Genomic DNA, 20,597 nt, shown 5'->3' with positions numbered 1-20,597 from the left:
GTCAGTCCTGTATACTAAGCTGTCTACTTATTATGCGCCCGTTGTCCAAAAACGCCTGGACCAAGTCGATGTAGTACAATGGGTCCTCGGCCACCTTGGCCATACTTCTGAGAAGCTCTCTTACGTCCAGCTCCAGCTCCACCTCATGCTTCACGGTCCCGTTCTCCTTCACCTTGGTCATGTCGATCTTGGTGAACGTGGCCGGATGCGTGTAACTCACACGCTCCTTGTCGCGACGCAGTTCAACCCGTTGCTGGAAGCTCTCAAACGCGGCGTCGTTCATCTCGTACGGCAATTCCAGCGACATCGACAACCGGATGTCGTAAAGCGAGTTTGGAAGATACATCACCAGGTCGGCTACCCTCTGCTTGTGCACACTGGTCATGCGTCTCTTGGTCTTGACATCCACAGACACACGGCCCGTCGACGGTTTCTCGTTGCGCTTTCTTTCGTGCGCAATCAGGTCCACGCAGTGCGAATTTTCCACCACAAACCGGTTGCCTCTGTTATGGTTTTTTTCCTGTGCAAGCTTGGCAATGAACGCTTTGAGATCGTGGAACTGCTGGGCCGGCACGCCAGAGCGGAAAAAACACTCGCTCTGGAAAAAGTCCACGTTCAAAATCGTCTCGCAGTTCACGGGCAATCGCAGACGCTTGTCCTTCACTTTGTCCCAGATATGGCCCATTTTCAGCTCCAGCTCAAGATACCTGTCCACCGGCTCCCGTGAAGCATACTCGTGGCGCACGCCCTCCACGTTCGCCCATATCCACTCGGTGACAACCTTGTTGAAATCGTTTCTCGGAATGGTCCCCGTAATCGACGCTACACTGAGCTTAGTGGCTGCAGTGGTGAGCACAGGCTTGCGGACGCTCTTTCGCACTGTGGGCACATAGTCCTTGGCCCAAACAGGCTTCTCGGCATACCGTCTTGGCTTTCTGGTCCCGCCAGTCGCCTTTGGCTCTTTGTTTTCCTTTAGCTCCTCCAGTGGTTGTGAGTGGTCCTGGAACGACGAATTGAGGCTTCTCGAGGACGAAGCGTCGGCGTCGCTCGACGTTGCGGACGACATTCTGCGCGACCGAGTCATTGTTTTCTTGCCGTTCATGTCGACGTCCAAGTCGTTAGTCAGGTTTGTGATGCTGGTTCTTTGGCGAATAGCGCCGTCGTCGGAGTTCATCAGATCGTGAATGGACATTCGCTGCTGCGAATTGGTGCGAGACATGTTCGGCGCCGACATCTCGTCGTTGGAAATTAGGTTTTTCAGGTCCATTGGTCACTAGTCGTCAAAATTGCACGATTATAATTTTTCTTTTTTGGAGCGGCCCCTACCGTTTGCGACGCGTCGATCGACCGCCCTAGATATCATGCAAATGCTTTTCAATACGACACCCAATCGCCAGGTGCACGTCGTGCACCTCGGCTACAACACCGAGCCCCGAGCTCTCGATCACCGTGCCCGTCTCGTCGAGAATGCTCACACCGTCACCGTGTGTCACCTCTTTGAAACACATTGCTATTTTCTGGAAATAATCGCTCGCAAAAACTTCTTTCATGGTCATTCGCGTAGCAGGCACCGGATCACACAGTCTCCAAAAAAGACGCGTCAACTGTCCGTGCGGCAATTCGTGTGCGAGCGGGCCTCTGTTTGGAACTTTGTTCGCGTCGTTGTGCACAAATGACGGGTTGAGATCCTTGTACCAGCGCGACTCGTGCTCGTAATCGGCGTAGTCCTTGTCAAGCCGTTGGGCCTCCTTGAACGGCACTCGGCCCTTCACAATCGAAAACAGCATCATCCCCAACGACCAGCAATCGGCCTTGAACGGGTCATAGTGGCCCTTCGCGTTGCGCAGCATCGTGACCTCCGGACTCTGGAACGGCGGCGTGCCCAGTATCTTATCGCACATCCGTACACCAGATTCGAACCTGCCCGGACGCACGTGGCCGTAGTCGCCACAGCCAAAGTCTGTGATCTTGAGCACACCGTGTTCGAGGAGGATGTTGCCCGGCTTGAGGTCTAGATGCACAATGTCGTGCAAATGCAAATGGTAGAGCCCGAACACGAGCTGTTTGAAGTAGCACAGTTTTTCGCCAAGACTTATGGCCTGCCAGTGCGGCTGGCGCAAAATATTGTACAGATCGTGCGGATAGTACTCCATAACCATCCCCCAATTTCGGGACAGTATCGGGGGCAATCGAACAAGTTCGTACACCGTGATTACGTGAACATGTGCTAAGCTTTTTGTGATGATGTACTCGTGAGCAACCCTGCGGTAGTACGATCCGGGGGCCTCGTCTTTGAACACATTAAACACTTTGAGAGCCGCTAATTTCTTGTCGGTCCTTCTCTGCAACTTGCGTATGGTCGACGAACCTCCTGACCCGAGGAAACTGCCTGATCCGACGATTTCGTACATCTGGTCTAGGTCTTCTATTTCGTTCTGGAAAGGTTGTGGAACGTGGTCTCTCGGCGAGTCTATTGGATACGGTAGCATGACGGGGCTGTCCGTAGTGCCATCCAGAGACGGGGAGGCGAGCTGCACCGAGTAGGAGTGGCGATTGTTGATCCCGTACGGATTGTAGACGGGGAACTTGGAGATTAGTTGAGACCCATTCGGTGGATGTTGACGGCTGGCCTGGAGCGAATCCAGCGCCGAAAACGAGCGGCTATGCTTGTGGCCCGCCTGTAGCGAGTGTTTGATTTTCGAGAACAGGTTCCTGTTCTGCTTTGTGTCCTGGACCGTCATTGATTGCAGAGTTAAAAAGATTCTGTCAGTGGTATGACGTATCGGAGTGGTGCCGCACAAGGCGCAACCACTTGGGGAGTGGAGGCCACGATTTGACATTATTAAGCACCGTGGCGCAGTGGAAGCGCGCAGGGCTCATAACCCTGATGTCGTTGGATCGAAACCAACCGGTGCTATTTTTTTTGACCTATAAGTAGACTGCGAGCGAGAGACCAGAGAGTGCGGTTGTACCCCCAGGAGTCCTTCCAAGCGATCCCCAACCGATTTAAGTCCATCTGTGCGAGGTTATAGAAGTTCACGATGCCGTTGTCAACAACTGCCACCAGCAAAGACGGCGACTCGTGCAAATGCTGTTTGATGGTCTCAATTTCTGGCATTTGATCCGTTGCAGACACAATGACCACCTGGAAATGCGGAACCGGCGGCATGCTTTTTTTGAAGCCCTTGAAAGGCTTCCAGATGTCATAAACTGGCTGCCAATTGGGCGTCGGGCTCGGTTGGAATTTTTTGGGAGCTATGAGCGAGTGTAGGTAGTTGAAAATCGAGCGGAAAGGGAGGAATTTGAGTCCAAAAAGCGATACCACAAAGTTCAAGAACACCGAGCCATAGCGGAATCGAGTGGAGTCATGGCACTCCGAAGTATGTTGCGTTGCACGCAGGACTATGTATCCGTTTCTCTTAAGCAGAGAGTATACAAGTAGCTGATCGTACTGTTCTGAATTGGTGATAAGAATGCCGTAGACTTCTTGTAATGACAAAATACCTTCAGAGTTCTCCTTCTTTGCCACGCAGGTTCCTCTTTCCACCAGATAAAGTGCCTCCTCGAAGTTCAAATGGCATCTTCCAGACCGGTCCATTCTCCCCATCGTCTCCAAATACTTGCCTCTTGGCTGATCAATATATGCTCCTGTTCCCAATCTAATGGTGGAGGAGATGAGCTTTTCTGGCTGGGAGAGGAATCCGCGCGGCTGGCACAACGCATGGTACATGATGCTCCGATGTTTCTCGAGGGCATCGACGTCGTACTGTGAAAGGGTGCTACCTTCGTAGACCGGCTCGAAGCTCTTGTGACCGCGCTTCGTGGCGAGCTCTGCTAACAAGGTCCAGTCGGGCACTTCTTCTTGGTCCAAATATGACATAGAATAATAGTTTTATAAATATTTTCGAGGCACCCTTGCACGCATTGAAGATAATTTTTCTCAAATTAGATCAAACCATGACGGTGACTTATTCGTCCGTATGTATTTCTATTCTGGAGGACATGCTGCTGGAGATTGCGAGCGAGATCATCAGCAGGTCGATTTTGGATGAGAAGGTGCTACGACAGGAGTATGGAATTGCCCAGCCGGGGCTGGTAGACGAAGGGGAGACCGCTGCAGGGCTGGTAAAGAAAGTGCGACAAAATATTGGCAACTCGGCCAGTGGGTCGAGCCAGTCATCAGCGGCGGCGACACCACAGTCTGGCGAAAACGGATCTATCCCAGATATCGGCAGACTAGGCTTTCTACAGAATGGCAAAGAGATATTTCCGAAAAGCGCCAACGGCTCAGATGCCTACTTCCAGTGTCTTAATTGCGAGAGAAAGATTGCCGGTGGGCGTTTTGCTGCCCACATCGACAAATGTCTGGGAGGAAGGGTGCGGAAGTAAAAAGGAAAGAACTTGCTACAATAGTGAAACAATTGGTTCAACGGTAATTATGGTATGGCTCAATACGGAAGGAAGCAGATGGAGCAGATTTGCTACAGACTGCCTTGTTTGGGCCATCAGAGGACTCGTCATTGCACAGACGACTGGCTAAACAGTGCTCAACAATAGTATCTTGCGCAAATTAGATGCATGAGGGCAATAAGATTCACCGGATACAATAGAACTTCAACTCGCATCTGGCTGGCCCGTGCAAAATCAGTGCATGAACCAGGTGGAAGCTGCGGGTTCTGGGGACCCATGAAAAATTTTAGGCTCGTTTTCGGCAATCAGGATGATTTGGGCTGCTCGCACAATAGAAAAAGGAAAGAGCGGATGACCACTCCGAGGAATCTAGACTGGCGACAGTCGGGAGCGGGACCAGACGATCAAACAGCGATAGAATTGCACACTTGTGAGAGATGGCTGAGCAGCCGCTCCAATTTGGGGGCATCTTGGCTGCAACTTTTGCCGGGACACGGTGCACGGGTGTGAGGCTGAGCACGCTGAAACGCGCTACAGTTTCATCGTGTTTGGAAGTTTCCAAATCCAGCCTCCTCCAAACTGAAAAAAAAAACCATTCTCATGCAGAAATCTCGATCCACGCACGACCCGTGCTTGGCCATCCCTTCTAAGAAACAAGTCTGAAGCTTGGACGAATGCTTTGTACTTGTTAAAATAAACTGCGCTTTCCCTGAGAATCGTCTAAAAAGTGTTTTCACTGTGAACTTTGTCTGGTATTCATTCCTTTAATATCTCCAGACCATGTTATTCAACAAAGCTACGCTCCTTACCGTGTTTTCAGCCATCTGGGCCACTGCCCATGCCGGATGCTCGTACGAGGACGGCAACTACTACTGTTCCCAGACAAACGCCATCGTCTACGAAGGTATCGGCTACTCTGGCTCTTACTCTGACGTCACCAACATCGACGAGTCCTCGTGCCAGTGTTCCTCCGAGACCAAGTCGTTCTCTGGTACCATGTCGCCTTTGGACGAGGAACTTTCTGTGCACTTCAGAGGTCCTTTGAAGTTGCTGCAATTCGGCGTCTACTACCCATCGTCTTCCTCTTCCAAGGTGAAGAGAGATGAAGAGGAAGAGGAATGCCAAACCACTGTCCATGCTCATCATCACCACAGAAGAGCTGTTGACTACGTTTCTGTCACCGCGACCGTGTACGTCGACCAGAACGGCAACACGATCAGCGGTACCACCAGTGCATCCACTGCAGAGATGAAGGTCATCACCAGCGAAAGCGCTGCCTCTTCGACCGCAGAAGCTGCTCCTACTTCTTACGGAAACGACGAGTCCTCCTCTAAGAGCACCTCCGAGAGTAGCTCCTCCAGCTCGTCATCCTCCTCTTCGGCCACGTCCACGTCCACCTCCTCATCATCTTCTTCTGGATCCGGATGGAGCAGATCTTCCTACTTTACTCCAGGCTCCAAAGACAATGTCACCTTCCTCAATCACCTGGGTGGTTCTGGATCCGGCACTTTCTCCTACTGCTTCGGTAACTCGATCTCCTACTGCGGTTCCGACGGTAAGTCTGCCTCTTCTTCCAGCGTCGCTCTCGATGAGGTCACCGTCGACTCGAACGTCGAGTTCCTAATCATGTCTGGCGTGGATTGTGACGACTCTTCTGCTGGAGACTGTGGCTACTACAGATCCGGCATCCCGGCCTACCACGGTTTTGCCGGTGCTACCAAGATGTTTGTGTTTGAGTTCCAAATGCCTACTGCCACCGACTCTGCCACCACCAACTACGACATGCCGGCTATCTGGCTGCTCAACGCCAAGATTCCAAGGACTCTTCAATACGGCAGCGCCGACTGCTCTTGCTGGTCGACTGGATGCGGAGAGCTAGATCTGTTTGAGATTCTTTCTTCTGGCTCCGACAAGCTGATCTCTCACCTCCATGATGGCCAGGGCGACAACGGCTCTTCCTCTGGCGGAGGAGGATCGCAGGACTACTTCCAGAGACCTACGGACTCCTCCATGAAGGCTGCTGCCATTTTCAACGACGGAGAGGTCCACATTGTTGTGCTTGACGACGACGTCGACTTCAGCGACTCTCTCGACACCGACACTGTGTCTGGATGGCTCAACAAGTCTGGATCTACTGCCAGTATTTGATAACCAATTATACAACAACGCTTGATTTTCGCAGCTACCGTAGATTTGAAGTAATTATTTTTATATTTTTTAATGGGCACATTATTTTAGGGATTACTTTTTAGGTTATCTTTTATTGGCCATGGCCAGTTTTCTGCAAGATTCGTCGCTGTTTCGGTCGAAACTGGCCACATTCAAGTTGGATAAGTCGGAAAAAGAGGTTGGTGATGTTTCGGAGACAACACTATGCAACGACTCAGGGATTGTAGAAGAGGGGGAAAAGAATGTTTTTGTTGACCATGCTCCCCAAAAGACAAGATTTGCTCCAGAAATGCCTCCTAAACCACACAAAAGAAGAAAGCACGGGGAAACTCAGGCCTCCATCGACTACCTACTGTCCACGATATCTCATCTGAACACCACAACAGAGAAAAATGACTCGGAGCTCAGACAGACAGAGGCCAAATTAGCGGAGGCAAACGGAAGGCTGGCGGTGTACAAGCGGCTGGCTACTTCGTTTAAGGAGAGGCTCAAGCTGCTGGAGTCAGACTTGAGTGTATCGCGAAGAGAGCTGCTCCAGGGAAAAAAGAAATGCACAGATTTGAGCAGAACTACGTTCGAAGTGCTGAAAGAATCCAGAGAGCTCAAGAGGACTGCCCAGGATACCAAGGAACAGCTACAGTTGCACATGAAAAGATTTGAATGGCTTAAGGCCAGACATATTGACACACATGGCATGGCGACAAAACAGGAGATAGAGATGACGTCTTTGCGAATGAGGCTTGACGATGCGCTCTCGAGACTGGAGGAAGAGCGCGTTCGAAATGCAGAACTTACAAAGATGATTGGAAATAAGGAAACTACGGTTGCTTCGACAGACAAGCTAGTAGAAGATGTTCACCAGATTTATACAATTGGGGCCAGATTCGAACAAGGTTTGGTAGCCGTGTCACGAAAAATGTCTGAGCAAATGCGTCGATTGGCAGAGAAATCTGAAAAGATCCCGGGAAAACTCGAGGATATTGAGAAGACACTGAATTCTGTCCACGAAGCGCAGCAGCTTTCTGGAGACCAGGCTCTGCTTGACTTCAAGCAGGCCAAGCGAGAGGTGGAGTATCAGTCACTGATGGAGGAGTACAACCGTTTGAACGCAGAGCACGCAGATTTTGAGAAGCGACACAACGACAAGTTACAGGAAATCGAGACATTGAAGCAGACCGTGGCGTCCCAGGCAGAAAAGCTGGTATCTTTGGGGTTGGAAAGTACCAACTTGGACGCAAGGGAGGAGTTCGAGAAACCAAAGGCGCCTCGCAAAAGAAAGCGCGGCAGGCCAAAGACGTCACATCTCCTCAACTAATTCCTCTTTAATTTCCTCTGGGTTAAATCTGTGCATGAACTTGACCGTTTTGTAGCCCTCGCGGTTAATGTGCAAAACAGGAATGTCATATCTATAACAGTCGAACCATTGCTCGTTTCCCTTGGCGGTGATGTCTATATCACTTAGTTGAATGCGTGAAGATATCGGAGCAACTTCCTTGCTATCTAGAGCCAACTTCAGAGCACTTTTGGCCTCATCGCAGAGTCCACAGTTGCTTTTCCCAAAAAACGTCAGATTTATCGTGCTTACCGATCTAGCGAGTCCCGGCCGATTGAATGCTACAATTTTGCGAAGAAACATAATTATTTTTTATTTCACCATCCAAAATAATCTCTACCCACGATCCTGAAGATTCTTATCTTGCCAGACTTGAAGTCTCCCAACTTGTATGCGCCAGATTGGACACCCTTAGCAGTTTGCTCAATCACCTTCATCTTGCCCTTGGACGGGTCGAAGCCGGCAAGTATTGCTGTGTATGGCTTACCACTGAATCCCAACTCGGCAGTTTTGCTTTTGTGGAACGGTCCCGAAGAATGACCCTCGAACCGTCCTTTCAGGACAACAAGCACGTCGCCGGGACGGATCTCGTCTAGCTGGTTGATCTCAACGTTGTTTGTGTTTCTGTAGATGGTGGCACCGAATGTCTTGGATCCGACAGCAGGCATCACGTCGCGCGGCAGCTGCTTGAACACCCATGAAACCAGATCTTCTTGGATTTTGGAACTGCCAACGGCCGACGATGAGAGCTGGAATGCCACCGCACCGTATTTCCTCGATGCCTCAAGGAGGTAAGTGGAGTTGGTTGCCGGTTTTTCTCGCACCGTCTCGACAAAGGTGGCCAGCTTGTCTGGGTTTGCAGCGTCGTACGACATCTCCCATATTTTTGTCGAGTAGTCCTGGTTGACAATGTAGTAGTCCAAGTAGACGACCGTTTTGCCGTTTCTCTTCCTTATTTCGTGGCTGTCAACCTCGTAGTATACATCTTTGCCAGACAGTTCTGACGGAAGACTCTTAGTCAGCCACCACTTGGACGACGAGCCGTAGTCGCTAATTTCCAGACTCGACCGGAGGCCGGAGTGCACGGTTGAACCAGTGTTGTCTGTTTGCACTGGTGCGGCGACTGGTGGTGGAGGTGGAGGTGGCGGTGCATGAGATGTGGCTGTCTTGCTTCCAGACACTCTGCGCTCCTTCTGGACGGATGACGTACTAAAACCATGAGTACCTGTCTGTGTTAGTGGCGATGTAGGAATTGGCGGTGGTAGACGTGCAGCAGGAACAGCAGGAGACGTTTTTGGAGGCAGAGGCGCCGTTGGAGCCTTGGTGACGGGAGGAGGAGGAGGAGGAGCAACGGCGTGGGGTGGTCTCACCGGCGAGTCCACCGGCTTTTCGGCCTGTGCAATGTCTGTATCGTCGTCGGCTTCGTAACCGGTCACAACCTCCTCACTGGAGTCCGACATTGGTGGTGGAACAGGCGGCACAGCTGGCACTGGCGGAACAGGGGGAGCTGTCGAGGTTGGAACTCTAGGAACCTGCGCAACGGCCGGTGCTGGCTGTGACGTTGGGACAGGCGCAGGCAATGGCGGAACAGGAGCCACAGGCCGCGGAACAGGAAGCGTTGGAGACGCCGACGAGGCCGACTTGTACTCGTGATCTGACTCCGAGTCCGAGTCCTGTGGCGGTGGTGGCGGTGCAGATTCCGCCGCGTAGAATGAGGCCGGCTGATCGGTGACTGTAGGCGAGGTGGGAATTGGCGGTGGAGACGACGGTGTTGGGTTGGCCGCAGATGGGCGCTGTTTCGGTTCCTCGAGCTCGGTTGGCACATCCTCCTCGTCGCCAACGTCTGGCTGTTTGGTAAGGTCGACAGACTCGTGGTCGTTGGACTCCTCGGACTCTTCGCCAGCGCTTTCTGGAGCAGCAGTCGCAGGGTCTTGTGGTTCCGGCTTAATAGGCAGGACAGGGACCGGGGCCAGATCAGGAGGAGCAGCCTCGTCGTCGGTCCTCTTGGATTCCTTAACTTTCTTCTCCTTCGTGGGCATAGGAGCACCGAATCCCATCATTCCAATCATGCCCATTCCGCCAGAAAGCTTGGCCATTCTCTCACGAAGCTGGCGTCGTTTCGCCTCCTCCTCGTCCTCCTCGTCCTCCTCGTCTTCTGTTGCCGTCTCATGCTCGGTCTCCTCTTTGTGCTCTTCCTGCTCGGTCTCATCGTTTTCCTCAGCCGGCTCCTCCTTGAGCATTTCTTTCTTCTTTTTCTCCTCTCTACGCTTCATCAACGCCTCCGCAGCAGCCTGTTCCTCTCGCTGTCTCTCTTCCAGCAGCCGAAGCCGTTCCTTCAATGTCAAGCGCGGAGCGTCTTCCTCTGCGCTTGTAGGCTCGTCAGCAGTAGACTGCGCTGGCAGCGGTGGAGGAGGCGCGGTACCCGAGCCCGACGAAACCCGCCGCTCGTCGCTCCTGGTCTCGCGTCTCTCAAGAGGAGAAATGTACGTGGAGTGGGGACTGGCAGCGACAAAGGGCTTTTTGGTGAAATTCGGATCGGCAATGGTCTGGCCCGGCATCGGAGGAGCAGAGCTCACGTTGAAGCTCTGCAGCTTGTGCTTGAAGTCAGACGTGCCGTGCTCAATGGTCGACTGCACTGGCTCCGTCGACTCTCTTCTCAGCGGAGATGGTTCAGGAATAGACTCGATTACGGATTCGGGCACAGGATCGGGCGCAGAATCCGACACTGGATCGGGAACGGGAGGTTGTGCGACGGGCGGCTCTCCCTTAGGTTCGGCTGGAGATTGTGTTTCATCAGGGGCATCTGGCGCAACCGCTGCTGTCTCTGGCAACTCTGGCTCGTCCTCGGCCTGCTTCTCCACAAAATTCCTGGGGAAGTACCCGGACACCAGCTCGCCACCTGTCTTGGTGGTCCCAAACAGCCAGTCAGCGTCGACCTCGTCGGTGACGGTTATAAGCTGGCCCGCACGGAACGCGAGGTCATCGGAGGCATTCTCGGCCGACGGGGTGTACGGGTATTTGGCAATCACAGTATACGGCACAGACATAATTGAGAAGCTTCTGCAAAAACAAATATTTTGAGAGCAGCCGGGGGAGGATGCATCTGACCTGCAGCACGTGACAGGTTTTTTTTTTTTTACTCTCTTCCCTCAAAAAAAAAATACGCGTGCTGTGTATTATTTTTGATCCAATGTCTGGCTCGCCACAGAGACGCACAAAGCGAATAAAGGCCGACTGCGACCGCGAGAACCGCTGTGTGCTGGACACACTCGGGTTCACCGAGCCGCTAGCGCGCGGCAAGCCCGCTCGTCTGTCCAAGCCTGCGTCTGAGGCCGTCCCTTTGCAGCGCAAGGATCCCAATGTACGCACCTTGTCGACTCAGGAGTCACAATTGAGTGTCACGACGCCGGATAAAAACGCATCACGTGCCAACAGCGAGCTGCACCACCCGAGCAGCGACGACAACATTTTCTGGGCTCTGACCCCGAGCATTAAGAAGAACAAGGATAACTCTGCCACCACGTCGGGCTGCGACAGCATCGACCAGCGCGACGTTCTATCGTCGCCGATTGACGAGTCGCTGAACGGCGTGCAGCTGCTGGACCCGAACCTGAAGAGTCTGCTGGACAAGTACGACAATTCTGCTGACGGACACCGGACTCCTAGTATCTCGCGGTCTGTGTCTGATCCGCACACGCTGGTGCACCGGAGCTTTACGGCGATCGGAGAAACGCCGATTATTGCGACGAAACAGACTTTGAGCGAGAGCATGCAGAAGAGCATTAACAAGCTGAAGGCATCTAAACGGCTGTTGAATAGCAGTGTTTTCGGAACACCTGAGGAAACGCCCACGCAGAGCGTTTCGCAGCTGCTGACCATGATTGGTAAGACGATTCGCGAAGAGGCGGGCGAGATCCTGGACGATATGGATGACTTGAGCGACGTCGACATGGCCGAGCTGGACCGGCTGACCACACTGCGGAGGATGCAGCGCGAAAAGAGCGTTTCCACAGAGCCGCCGGCAGAGCCCATGCTGTGCGCGTCGACTCCCGCAGAGACGTCAGAAAGCCTGTCGGACGAGTTCAGCGACAACGGCGACGAAATCTTTGCAGCACCCAGCACAGCATCGCTGCCGCAGTTCAAGGACATGAAACTCGAAAATGAGAACCCCGTCGTCTTTGAAACAGTGGAAAATACCGTACATTCGCAGATACAGAAGCGAAACTGCCACCGCTACCAAATATCGAAAATCGTCCGCTCCAAGTATAAAGGTGGGCTGCAGTTGGTTCTTCAGTGCGTCGGCGAGGACGACACAACAAAAAACATTGTTGTGCGCGATCTGTGGACCGAGCTGGAGTACCGGGAGGGCGACATCGTGCACGTGATTGTCGACAGCTCGAACGCGCAGCTCGTCGATAAGAGCAGCAACCTGCTGATCTGGGGCCCGGACATCCTGGTGTCGGCAACAATGGCAGCGACTGCGGTAGACTGCAAACGACGCGCGGTGCTCAGCAGCAAGATCCAGGGCATTGGCGAGCACGCAGTGCCATTGGTGCTGGGGAATATTGTCCACCAGCTGTTCCAGGCGTGCCTCAAGGAAAAGGACGTGTCCGACGCATTTTTTGACGATTATCTCGAAGAGCTGCTCGATGCCAACCAGATCGCGCTCTATAGCATTGGTGCGAGCCGGCATGAGCTGAAGGCTACCGTTCTGGAGCACGTCAGTTACATAAAGGAGTGGGTGGCGACCTACACGCGCGACCCGCAATTTTCGGGCCCTGCCCAGTTCCAAGCTTCCAAGGTCTTGGACATCGAAGAAAATATCTGGTCGCCAATGTACGGCTTGCGCGGGCTGATCGATGTGGTGATTGAGGCCTCGCTGCGCGACGGCAGCAAGGTAGTGGTGCCAATGGAAATTAAGACGGGCAGGGACTACATAGCCAACCGTGCACAGGCTACGCTGTACACACTGCTGGTGAAGCAGCGCTACGACGTGGAGGCGCGCTCGCTCGCGCTTGTGTACACCAAGATGCGCCAGAGCTACTACGAGGCGATCAACGCGAACGACCTGCGCATGCTGGTCAACATTCGCAACCACATCTCGCAGTATTTGAGCTACGGGGCCAGCGAGCTCCCGCCGATCAAAAAACAGCCGAGCTGCGAGCGCTGTTTTGTGCTGAACGAGTGCATGACATATAACAAGCTCGCGGAGCACGGAACGGCGGAAAAAAGTGGGCTCGACGATGGATTGTACGACAGTCTGACAGGACATTTGGACAAACCCCAATATGCAGAATTCTTCAACCACTGGAACGGCCTGCTGTCCAAAGAGGAGAGTTTTGTCAATAGCTTCAAAAAAGATCTGTGGTGCTACTCGGCAGGAGAACGAGAGCTCAAAGGCGGCAAGGCCGTTGGCGGATTGCATCTTACACAATGTCAGGAGGCGGAGTCCGCGAGCGGCCGTGCGACGCGGTTTCTGTACACTTTTGAGCGCGACGACACGATCCACCAGCCAATGAGCAACACGCAGCTGGCAAAGCACGATCGGATTATCGTTTCCGACGAAAGCGGCCAGTTTGGACTTGCGTTTGGGTTCGTCGAGACGCTGCGGTCCAATGTGGTTGTGGTCAGCACCGACCGTCGTTTTGAGAATTCGACCGTCAAGATGAACAATTTCGACGCAACACACAACCAGGTTTTTGAAAGCGTGCTCAGCGGGAGCAGTGCGGGCAGTGTGGACGCCAAAAAGAAGACGTATCGCATTGACAAGGACGAGATGTTTCACGGCCTGGCTCTTGCACGTTTCAACCTGCTGAACCTGTTTCTTCCCGACGGAGACGAAAACACACGACGGCTGGTGGTGGACCTTGAGCCGCCGCAGTTTGCGGAAAAACCGCTGCTTCACAGCCATTTCGACAATACCAGGTTTAACGCAGATCAGCTCAGAGCATTCGACCGCGTGCTGCGCGCACAGGATTACTGTCTGATCCTGGGCATGCCAGGAACGGGAAAGACCACCGTCACGGCCAGTTTGATCAAGTGTCTGGTGGAAAACGGCCAGACAGTGCTGATTGCGTCCTACACGCACTCTGCCGTCGACAACATCCTCGAAAAAGTGATCGATATCGTCGAAAACCCGAAAATCCTGAGAATTGGTGCACCAAAAAAAATCGCTGCAAAAGTGCGCAAGTACTCGCTGTATTCTACAGACACTATTTATCCAATGGAGTCCGCCGAGGACTTCCGCCACGCATTCTTGGACACCAACATCGTCGCCACCACGTGTCTCGGCATCCAGGACACCGCGTTCATCCACAGACAGCATTTCGACTACTGCATCATCGATGAGGCATCACAAGTGTCCATGCCAGTGTGTTTGGGCCCGCTGCGGTTCGCCGACAAATTTGTGCTCGTTGGCGACCACTACCAGTTGCCGCCTCTCGTGAGAAGCGCGGAGGCCCGGGCAGGCGGCATGGACAAGTCGCTGTTCCGGATTCTGAGCGAAAAGTATCCACAGAGCGTCGTCGAACTGACACACCAGTACCGCATGAGCGCTGACGTGATGATGCTGTCGAACTGTCTGATCTACGACGGCCGGCTGAAATGCGGCATGCCCCAAGTGGCCTACCAGACGCTCCAGGTCCCGTTCCCAGAAAGATTGCAAGAAAAGTGCATTGAGATTCCTAAGCCGTGCAGATGGATGGACCATGTGTTTGACCCGAAAAACCGCGTCCTGTTCCTCAACCACGACGCCGTCCCTGCACAGGAGGTGGCCAACGGCGAGAAAATCGAAAATCCTGTCGAGGCAGACTTGATTCTGCAGATCATCAAATGTTTGGTTTCGTGTGGAGTCTCTGCGTCGTCCATCGGGGTTATGTCTTTCTACCGTGCTCAGCTGCGGTATTTCTATCGTGGACTGAGAAACCACCCAGACATTGAGGTGCTCACGGCAGACCAGTTCCAGGGCAGAGACAAGGACTGCATTATCATTTCGCTGGTGCGGTCGAACGAAAAAAACGTCGCTGGAGAGCTGCTGCGCGAGTGGCGCCGTGTGAACGTGGCAATGACGCGCGCAAAGTCAAAGCTCATCATTTTGGGGAGCGAGAAGCTGATGAAGACAATCCCCCAATTCGAAGGGTTCATGAGTCTGGTTTCAAGCCACAACTGGGTATACCAGTTACCACGCGACGCTAGCAGCGTATATCGCGACCTCTTTCATGAGTTCGACCCCTCACAGACAGAGTCGGCACAGCCGTCTTCCGGCAAGACGGTGCGCATCGGCACGCAATCCAAGATGGTGCAGAAAACTATGGTGGTTAGAAATGTGGTCCAGGAGTTTGCGTCCTGAATCTGCGTTTCCAGTCCCAATATTCCTGGATTCTCTCTCCAGCATATCGACTATAGTCGAAATCGATTAGCGAAATGCCGCTCTGGATGCCAGACCATATTCCCCAGTAAAATCCAGGAAGTCCATAATGTAGCGATATTTCTGATATAAGATCATCAATAGCATTTTTATCATCATCTGCGTCGCGCATTCCCAAGTACGCAGCACACCATTCCCTCAATAAACGGTTGGAAGTCTCTGCCTTGGGGATTCTGTGTCGCTCGCAGTTGAATCCCTGCCATTCCATGAAATGATTCGAGATGTCAAAGGCCCGCGGAGCCTTCACCATGTACTCGTAGTCTATAAACGATATTGGGTTGTGTTGCATGTAATATTCCATTTCAGACGCCGAAAGGCCAGTTTCGAGTTTCTGGGACAAATCCTCGGAGATGATAACGTTCCCGCTCAACAGGTCGCAATGACTAGCCACTAAAGGCGACTTGGAGTTCAGTTGGCTGCGCAGCCACGCCAGTTCGGCCCTCAGAACGTCCACCAGCGACGCCTGTGGGTCCTGGACCTCCCGGATGTCGATGTTTTGCGTACAGCTGCTGGTGATTCCCTCGATCTCTGGAAGTAACTGGATCCAATTCGATATCACAGACCACAGATCAGAAGCGTTCGATTCCGGCTTCGATCCCCGGAACTCCCGGCGCAGCTTAGCCAAACACTCCTCGATCGCGTCCACCTGGACTTGCTGGTGCCATTGCCCCAGTTTCGCAGCAATCAATGGATACAGACGTTCATCGGCGAGCTCTGTGAATTCCAGCGAGCGTCCCTCTATAAAGCCGTAAACCAGCCCGTTCCCAAATCGGGCATGGATGGGCGGTGCCAGGTTCACCGAGTTGATCACCAGATGCGACACAAATTCTCTATCGCGGTCAATAATCATGCCCGTGCCGCGGCCATAAGTTCGAACCAGAACTTTTTCATGTGATTCTGTGTTTTGGTGGTACATGGTGCACTCTAGCAGCATGTTGGTTATGCCTCCTGTAAACTGTTTCACGCTGATTTGGGACTCGTCGTTCCAGTGCGGGAAGATAGTGCACAGCATTTTCTTGGTCTCCTCGTGGTTACCTGTGTTGGACGGCTCGATGTAAATGTTGGGGAGATACAACGCATGTGTAGCGTAGCGGTTTAAAAGAGCAGACATTTGGAGACTATGGGTACCCGGAACTCCTTCGCACAGTGACGACGATCCAGAGGCGCTCTGGGACTCCATATCGGAACCTGAGTTAGGCTGGGAGGCTGTGGCACTGGCTGCAAGCGAAGACATCGTCTTGCTGGCTAGAAAAGAGTGATATGGCAGACCACCCGCGCGAGAAACATCCTGGTACGGCAGAAAATGCAGGTCGCCGTCTGAAAGCAGACAGTAGGTGGAGTTTCTGGGTGATTCCATGGTTAAACAAGATATTTTTGGATCCGTTTTTTATCTGTTCGCGTAGCACCTCTGACAAGATAGTTACCCGGCCGGTGATAACTGGTACAGTATATTCTACGTTACACAGCAGAGCGGATCTCAGAGTTGGCGTCGTCCGGGTGGGACGTGAGCGGGTAAGCGTCGTCACCAAGTCTGGTGTAGCTGGGCTCGGACTGCGTCAACGCGTGCGGCAGGTGGCTTTCGGGACTGGTCACGGGAGGAAAGACTCTTCTATAGGACCACCAGGCCAGCAGCCAGCCGAGCACAGAGCCAAGCAGCACGTCCACAAAGTGATGGCGGTAGTCCTGTGTGCGGGACATCGCCACATAGAAAGCATACAATGTGGGCAACATGGCAACCACAGACCGCCATGCTCCGACTTCCATTCTGGTAGCCTGCAGCTGGCCCAGGAGCCAGAGCGACGTGTAGCCCAATGCGGAGAAGCTCATACTGGAGTGGCCCGACGGGGTAGTGCGGAAGCCGTCCAGGAGCTTCTTTTTGTGTCTGGTGGTGCAGATCTCTTTTGCGTAGTAGAGAGTGTCCTTGAGCGCTGTCGGATCTGGCTGGCATCTGTCGAGAAAATCAGGCCGACACCGGCCAATCCAGTTCTTCGACACGTCTGTCACAAAGACGCAGGTTCCAAGGGCAACAAAGTGTCCTAATATGCTCACATAGAGAACATAGAACTTGTGCTGTTTAGGAGTGAGCAACAGAACGAAGAAAATAATAATCAGCGGAGGAACAACAGTAACCACCCACAGCAGCATCTCAGCGCTCACACGCTCGACAGGCGCAAACGGATGGCTGATTGTTAGGTCGTTCACAGTGAACTGTCTCTGGTATGGCTCAATTCGCTCAAAAATCAGCCCGTCCAGAAGAATCACCAGCACCACGTATACAGCATCCGAGAACCTCCAATGAACCATCGTGGAATGAAACGGGAGCCGTCCCAGGCCCAGCGTTTCGCGATCAAGACTCCAGGTGTAAAGAGACATGTGGAGAAAAATAAATTAATCTTAATCAATTAATGTACACGTCTGCCATCGTAAATCGCGGGTTTGTTAACGCTACATAAAGTCATTTTTTCTCCTGCTCAAAGCTGTCAAACAGCTCCTTATTGTGCAACAGCAGGTCCAGTGTAAACAAATGGCCGCCGTTGAGCCGCAGCGTAATGGCGAGGTCGTTGATAAAGCGATCAAACTTGACGACAGCCAGCTGGTCCATATCTTGCAACACCTCTGTCTCGGGCACCGTGCGCGTGTTCCGGGACCCGAATTTCGGCTTGAACTTGCTCAGCTCGCGGAACAGCTCGCTAGCACTGCCAAATTCGCCAAAGGACTTGCCCAGCTTCTCTCTGTAGTGTCTGAGCTCGTCGTAGTGTTTCTCGATAAACTGCGAGTCATCCGGTAGTTGTTTGTATTCAGCGTGCTCAAAGAAGTTCTGTGCCTGGAGACTGTCAAAGTAGAGGGCCGCGTCGATGGCGGAGTTTCTTGTGGCGAGGTTTTTGTTTGGGAGCGTGTTGGAGTTTATGTTTTGGACGATCGAGTTGGCGATTGCGCGCGCGCTCTTGGCCGACGAGTCGACCTTAGCACATCTGGAGATGGCCTTACTGAAGTGCCTGACCAGCATCATCCGGATATAATTTTTTGTGTCAACTTGTTGGTGCAGATTGCGGCCGTGTTATCTGTCCCGAGGCACACCTCGCACCTTCGCAACCACGACGGACTCAGGTTCGACCGTGGTTGGGTGGGCAAGTTTCGGGTTCTTGTGGCTGGGCGGCAAGAAGGGCGACGGAGGTGAGGGTGCGATGGAAACGACGCGACGTTTTGACGAGCTGGCCTTGGGCTCGTTGTCGGGGCGTCGTTTCACGCGCGGTGTATGGATGGCAGCCTGGGGCGGCTGTGGAGTCATGTCGGACACCGTAGAGGCGGCCGAGTTCGAGCGGGAGCGCAGCACGGGTCGCTGGTTCCACAGTTCGTTTGCCTTGTTGATGATTTCGAATGCTTTCAGGTTGTCCTGGTTGAGCATGGAGGGTCTTGCCAACATGGTTGTGGTTATTTGGGAGGATGATATGTGTGGCTCGTCCTTGAGGGCAGCCATTATCAGCGACTCGTGCTGGATCTCTGTGTCGAGCGGCGATAACTCGTTTTCCAGGTCGATTACGACCCGTTTGAACGATTTCGCTTTGGGTACCATTCTTTTCTTTAAGGTGAGCTTTTTGAAGACCAGATTAGGCGAGGGCACGCCAGCCAGGTTCAGCTGGTCGTCCGGGTGCATCTTGGGGCTGTGAGAGTCCTGTGCCGGCGTGGCATTAGGGGAAGGGGGCACAGAATTCGACTCGAGACTGAGCAGTTCCGGCATGCTGGGCCGCTTGATGTTAGTGTTGAACGAGTTGCGACGGCTAGACACCTCTGACGACGAGGGGTAGACCCGCTTGGGGATCGCAAACGGCCCGTACTCGCCGTTATCTGCATCCTCGGTAGACGTTTCCCAGCCGGAGCCCGAGCCGGTGTCCGTCCCCAGCAGAGACTCCGAGACTGCCCTTGACACACGAAGTGACCTGCGTCGCTGCCGTCCGCTCCAGTGCGGGGCGAGCGAGTCGGACAAGGACATGGCAACAGATCTAGGTCAACAAAAATAAATATATTTTTTCCCGATCGACGCGAGAGACGTCGCGGATTTTTCTCTCATTGCTCCCCTCCGCAGTTGCTTTTAGAACTGAAATGTTGAGAGTGCCATTTGCCTTTCACCCAATGTCGAGATCATTCAGCTCCTCTGCTATTGCCAATTCGATCAGGGCTAAGGTCATGCTCTATTCGCAATACGGCCAGCCTGACCAAGTTCTCAGATGCGTGTCCCACGAACTGCCTTCCTCACCAAAGGGCAAGGAGGTTCTGTTGCAGACCATTGCTTGTCCAATCAACCCTTCAGACATTAACCAGATCCAGGGCGTCTATCCCTCGAGACCAGAGCTAAAGGTGCAATACGGCCAGTCTGAGCCTGTCGCTGTTGGAGGAAACGAGGGCCTGTTCAAGGTGCTGGCCGTGGGAGACCAGGTGTCAGGCCTCAAGGAGGGCGATTGGGTCATTCCAAGCAACGTTAACTTCGGCACCTGGAGATCGCACGTTCTGTCGGAGGAATCTGCCCTCATGAAGATGGAAAAGACCATCTCGGCAAACCAGGCCGCCACCATTGCCGTTAATCCGTCAAGCGCATATCAGATGCTGACGCTGTTCGAAGAGCTCAAACCGGGTGACTGGTTCATTCAAAACGGAGGCAACTCGCAGGTTGGCCGCTCTGCGATCCAGATCGGAAAGAAGCTCGGCCTCAACTCCATCTCCATCGTCAGAAACAGAGACAACCTCAAGGAGCTGGTCGATGAGCTCACCGGCTTGGGAGCAACCAAGGTCATAACCGAGGAGGAAAACGCTTCGAAAGAGTTTGGCAAGACCATTGCTGAATGGACCAACGGCAAGCCAATCAAATTGGCTCTCAACTGTGTTGGAGGCGATAACTGCACCAACATGGTGAGAAAACTGGGCCAGGACGGTACTCTCGTCACCTACGGAGGCATGTCCATGAAACCGGTCACGATTCCAACCACTATGTTCATCTTCAAGAACATCACTGCCAAAGGATTCTGGGTCTCTGCCAACATCAAACGCATCCCAGGCTCCAGAGAGAACACTATCAAGGCTGTGCAGAAAATGATGGAGGATGGCGACCTCGTGGACGTGAAAATGTACGAGAACCCAGTCTCTGCTGACGCGTCTGAAGACCAGGTGTATCAGGCCTTCCAGAAGGCCCTGGCCAACTCCAACAAGGGCAAACAGCTGGTTGTGTTCTCCTAGCCCCCTTCGTGATTACATAAGCAACTACCA

The 20,597-nt window shown here is 53.1% G+C and overlaps 10 protein-coding genes and 1 non-coding gene across 11 annotated transcripts; 5 read left to right on the top strand and 6 right to left on the bottom strand.

Annotated features, from left to right (window-relative positions):
* Position 1: 1 nt before the first annotated feature.
* Positions 2-1,219, bottom strand: OGAPODRAFT_14776 (uncharacterized protein; the record flags this gene model as incomplete). Its single annotated transcript, XM_018353435.1, has 1 exon — positions 2-1,219. One exon carries the CDS (start codon positions 1,217-1,219, stop codon positions 2-4), a length of 1,218 nt encoding a protein of 405 aa, XP_018208696.1.
* OGAPODRAFT_17426 (uncharacterized protein) lies at positions 9-3,852 on the bottom strand. The gene has a single exon (XM_018355108.1). It carries the CDS (start codon positions 2,838-2,840, stop codon positions 1,353-1,355), a length of 1,488 nt encoding a protein of 495 aa, XP_018208695.1. The 5' UTR covers positions 2,841-3,852; the 3' UTR covers positions 9-1,352.
* OGAPODRAFT_t78 lies at positions 2,846-2,917 on the top strand. The gene has a single exon. It is a non-coding gene; the product is annotated as a tRNA-Met (tRNA).
* On the bottom strand, positions 2,915-3,880 carry OGAPODRAFT_10380 (uncharacterized protein; the record flags this gene model as incomplete). Its single annotated transcript, XM_018353206.1, has 1 exon — positions 2,915-3,880. One exon carries the CDS (start codon positions 3,878-3,880, stop codon positions 2,915-2,917), a length of 966 nt encoding a protein of 321 aa, XP_018208694.1.
* A 77-nt stretch (positions 3,881-3,957) lies between these two features.
* Positions 3,958-4,389, top strand: OGAPODRAFT_10379 (uncharacterized protein; the record flags this gene model as incomplete). Its single annotated transcript, XM_018353203.1, has 1 exon — positions 3,958-4,389. One exon carries the CDS (start codon positions 3,958-3,960, stop codon positions 4,387-4,389), a length of 432 nt encoding a protein of 143 aa, XP_018208693.1.
* On the top strand, positions 3,982-6,641 carry OGAPODRAFT_17425 (uncharacterized protein). Its single transcript, XM_018355107.1, has one exon. The coding sequence runs from the start codon at positions 5,191-5,193 to the stop codon at positions 6,556-6,558; it is 1,368 nt and encodes a 455-aa protein (XP_018208692.1). The 5' UTR covers positions 3,982-5,190; the 3' UTR covers positions 6,559-6,641.
* A 559-nt stretch (positions 6,642-7,200) lies between these two features.
* Positions 7,201-8,191, top strand: OGAPODRAFT_17424 (uncharacterized protein). Its single transcript, XM_018355106.1, has one exon. The coding sequence runs from the start codon at positions 7,379-7,381 to the stop codon at positions 7,892-7,894; it is 516 nt and encodes a 171-aa protein (XP_018208691.1). The 5' UTR covers positions 7,201-7,378; the 3' UTR covers positions 7,895-8,191.
* A 38-nt stretch (positions 8,192-8,229) lies between these two features.
* On the bottom strand, positions 8,230-8,961 carry OGAPODRAFT_36535 (uncharacterized protein; the record flags this gene model as incomplete). The annotated part of the gene is made up of 1 exon (XM_018355325.2): positions 8,230-8,961. A coding segment is annotated over one exon (732 nt), but the record flags the coding sequence as incomplete, so codon positions are not given.
* Positions 8,962-15,326: 6,365 nt separating this feature from the next.
* Positions 15,327-19,291, bottom strand: OGAPODRAFT_95858 (uncharacterized protein; the record flags this gene model as incomplete). Its single annotated transcript, XM_018357831.1, has 2 exons — positions 15,461-19,291; positions 15,327-15,342 (listed from the first exon to the last, which is right to left on the bottom strand). Exons 1-2 carry the CDS (start codon positions 16,693-16,695, stop codon positions 15,327-15,329), a joined length of 1,251 nt encoding a protein of 416 aa, XP_018208689.1. The 5' UTR covers positions 16,696-19,291.
* Positions 16,386-19,291, bottom strand: OGAPODRAFT_103253 (uncharacterized protein). The gene has a single exon (XM_018353164.1). The coding sequence runs from the start codon at positions 17,709-17,711 to the stop codon at positions 16,797-16,799; it is 915 nt and encodes a 304-aa protein (XP_018208688.1). The 5' UTR covers positions 17,712-19,291; the 3' UTR covers positions 16,386-16,796.
* A 130-nt stretch (positions 19,292-19,421) lies between these two features.
* OGAPODRAFT_17423 (uncharacterized protein) lies at positions 19,422-20,593 on the top strand. Its single transcript, XM_018355105.1, has one exon. The coding sequence runs from the start codon at positions 19,470-19,472 to the stop codon at positions 20,565-20,567; it is 1,098 nt and encodes a 365-aa protein (XP_018208687.1). The 5' UTR covers positions 19,422-19,469; the 3' UTR covers positions 20,568-20,593.
* Positions 20,594-20,597: the final 4 nt, after the last annotated feature.

The sequence above is a fragment of the Ogataea polymorpha genome (assembly GCF_001664045.1).
Source record: "Ogataea polymorpha strain NCYC 495 leu1.1 chromosome Unknown OGAPOscaffold_7, whole genome shotgun sequence".
Classification (NCBI taxonomy): domain Eukaryota; kingdom Fungi; phylum Ascomycota; class Pichiomycetes; order Pichiales; family Pichiaceae; genus Ogataea; species Ogataea polymorpha.
This window is presented reverse-complemented; position numbering and strand designations above follow the sequence as displayed.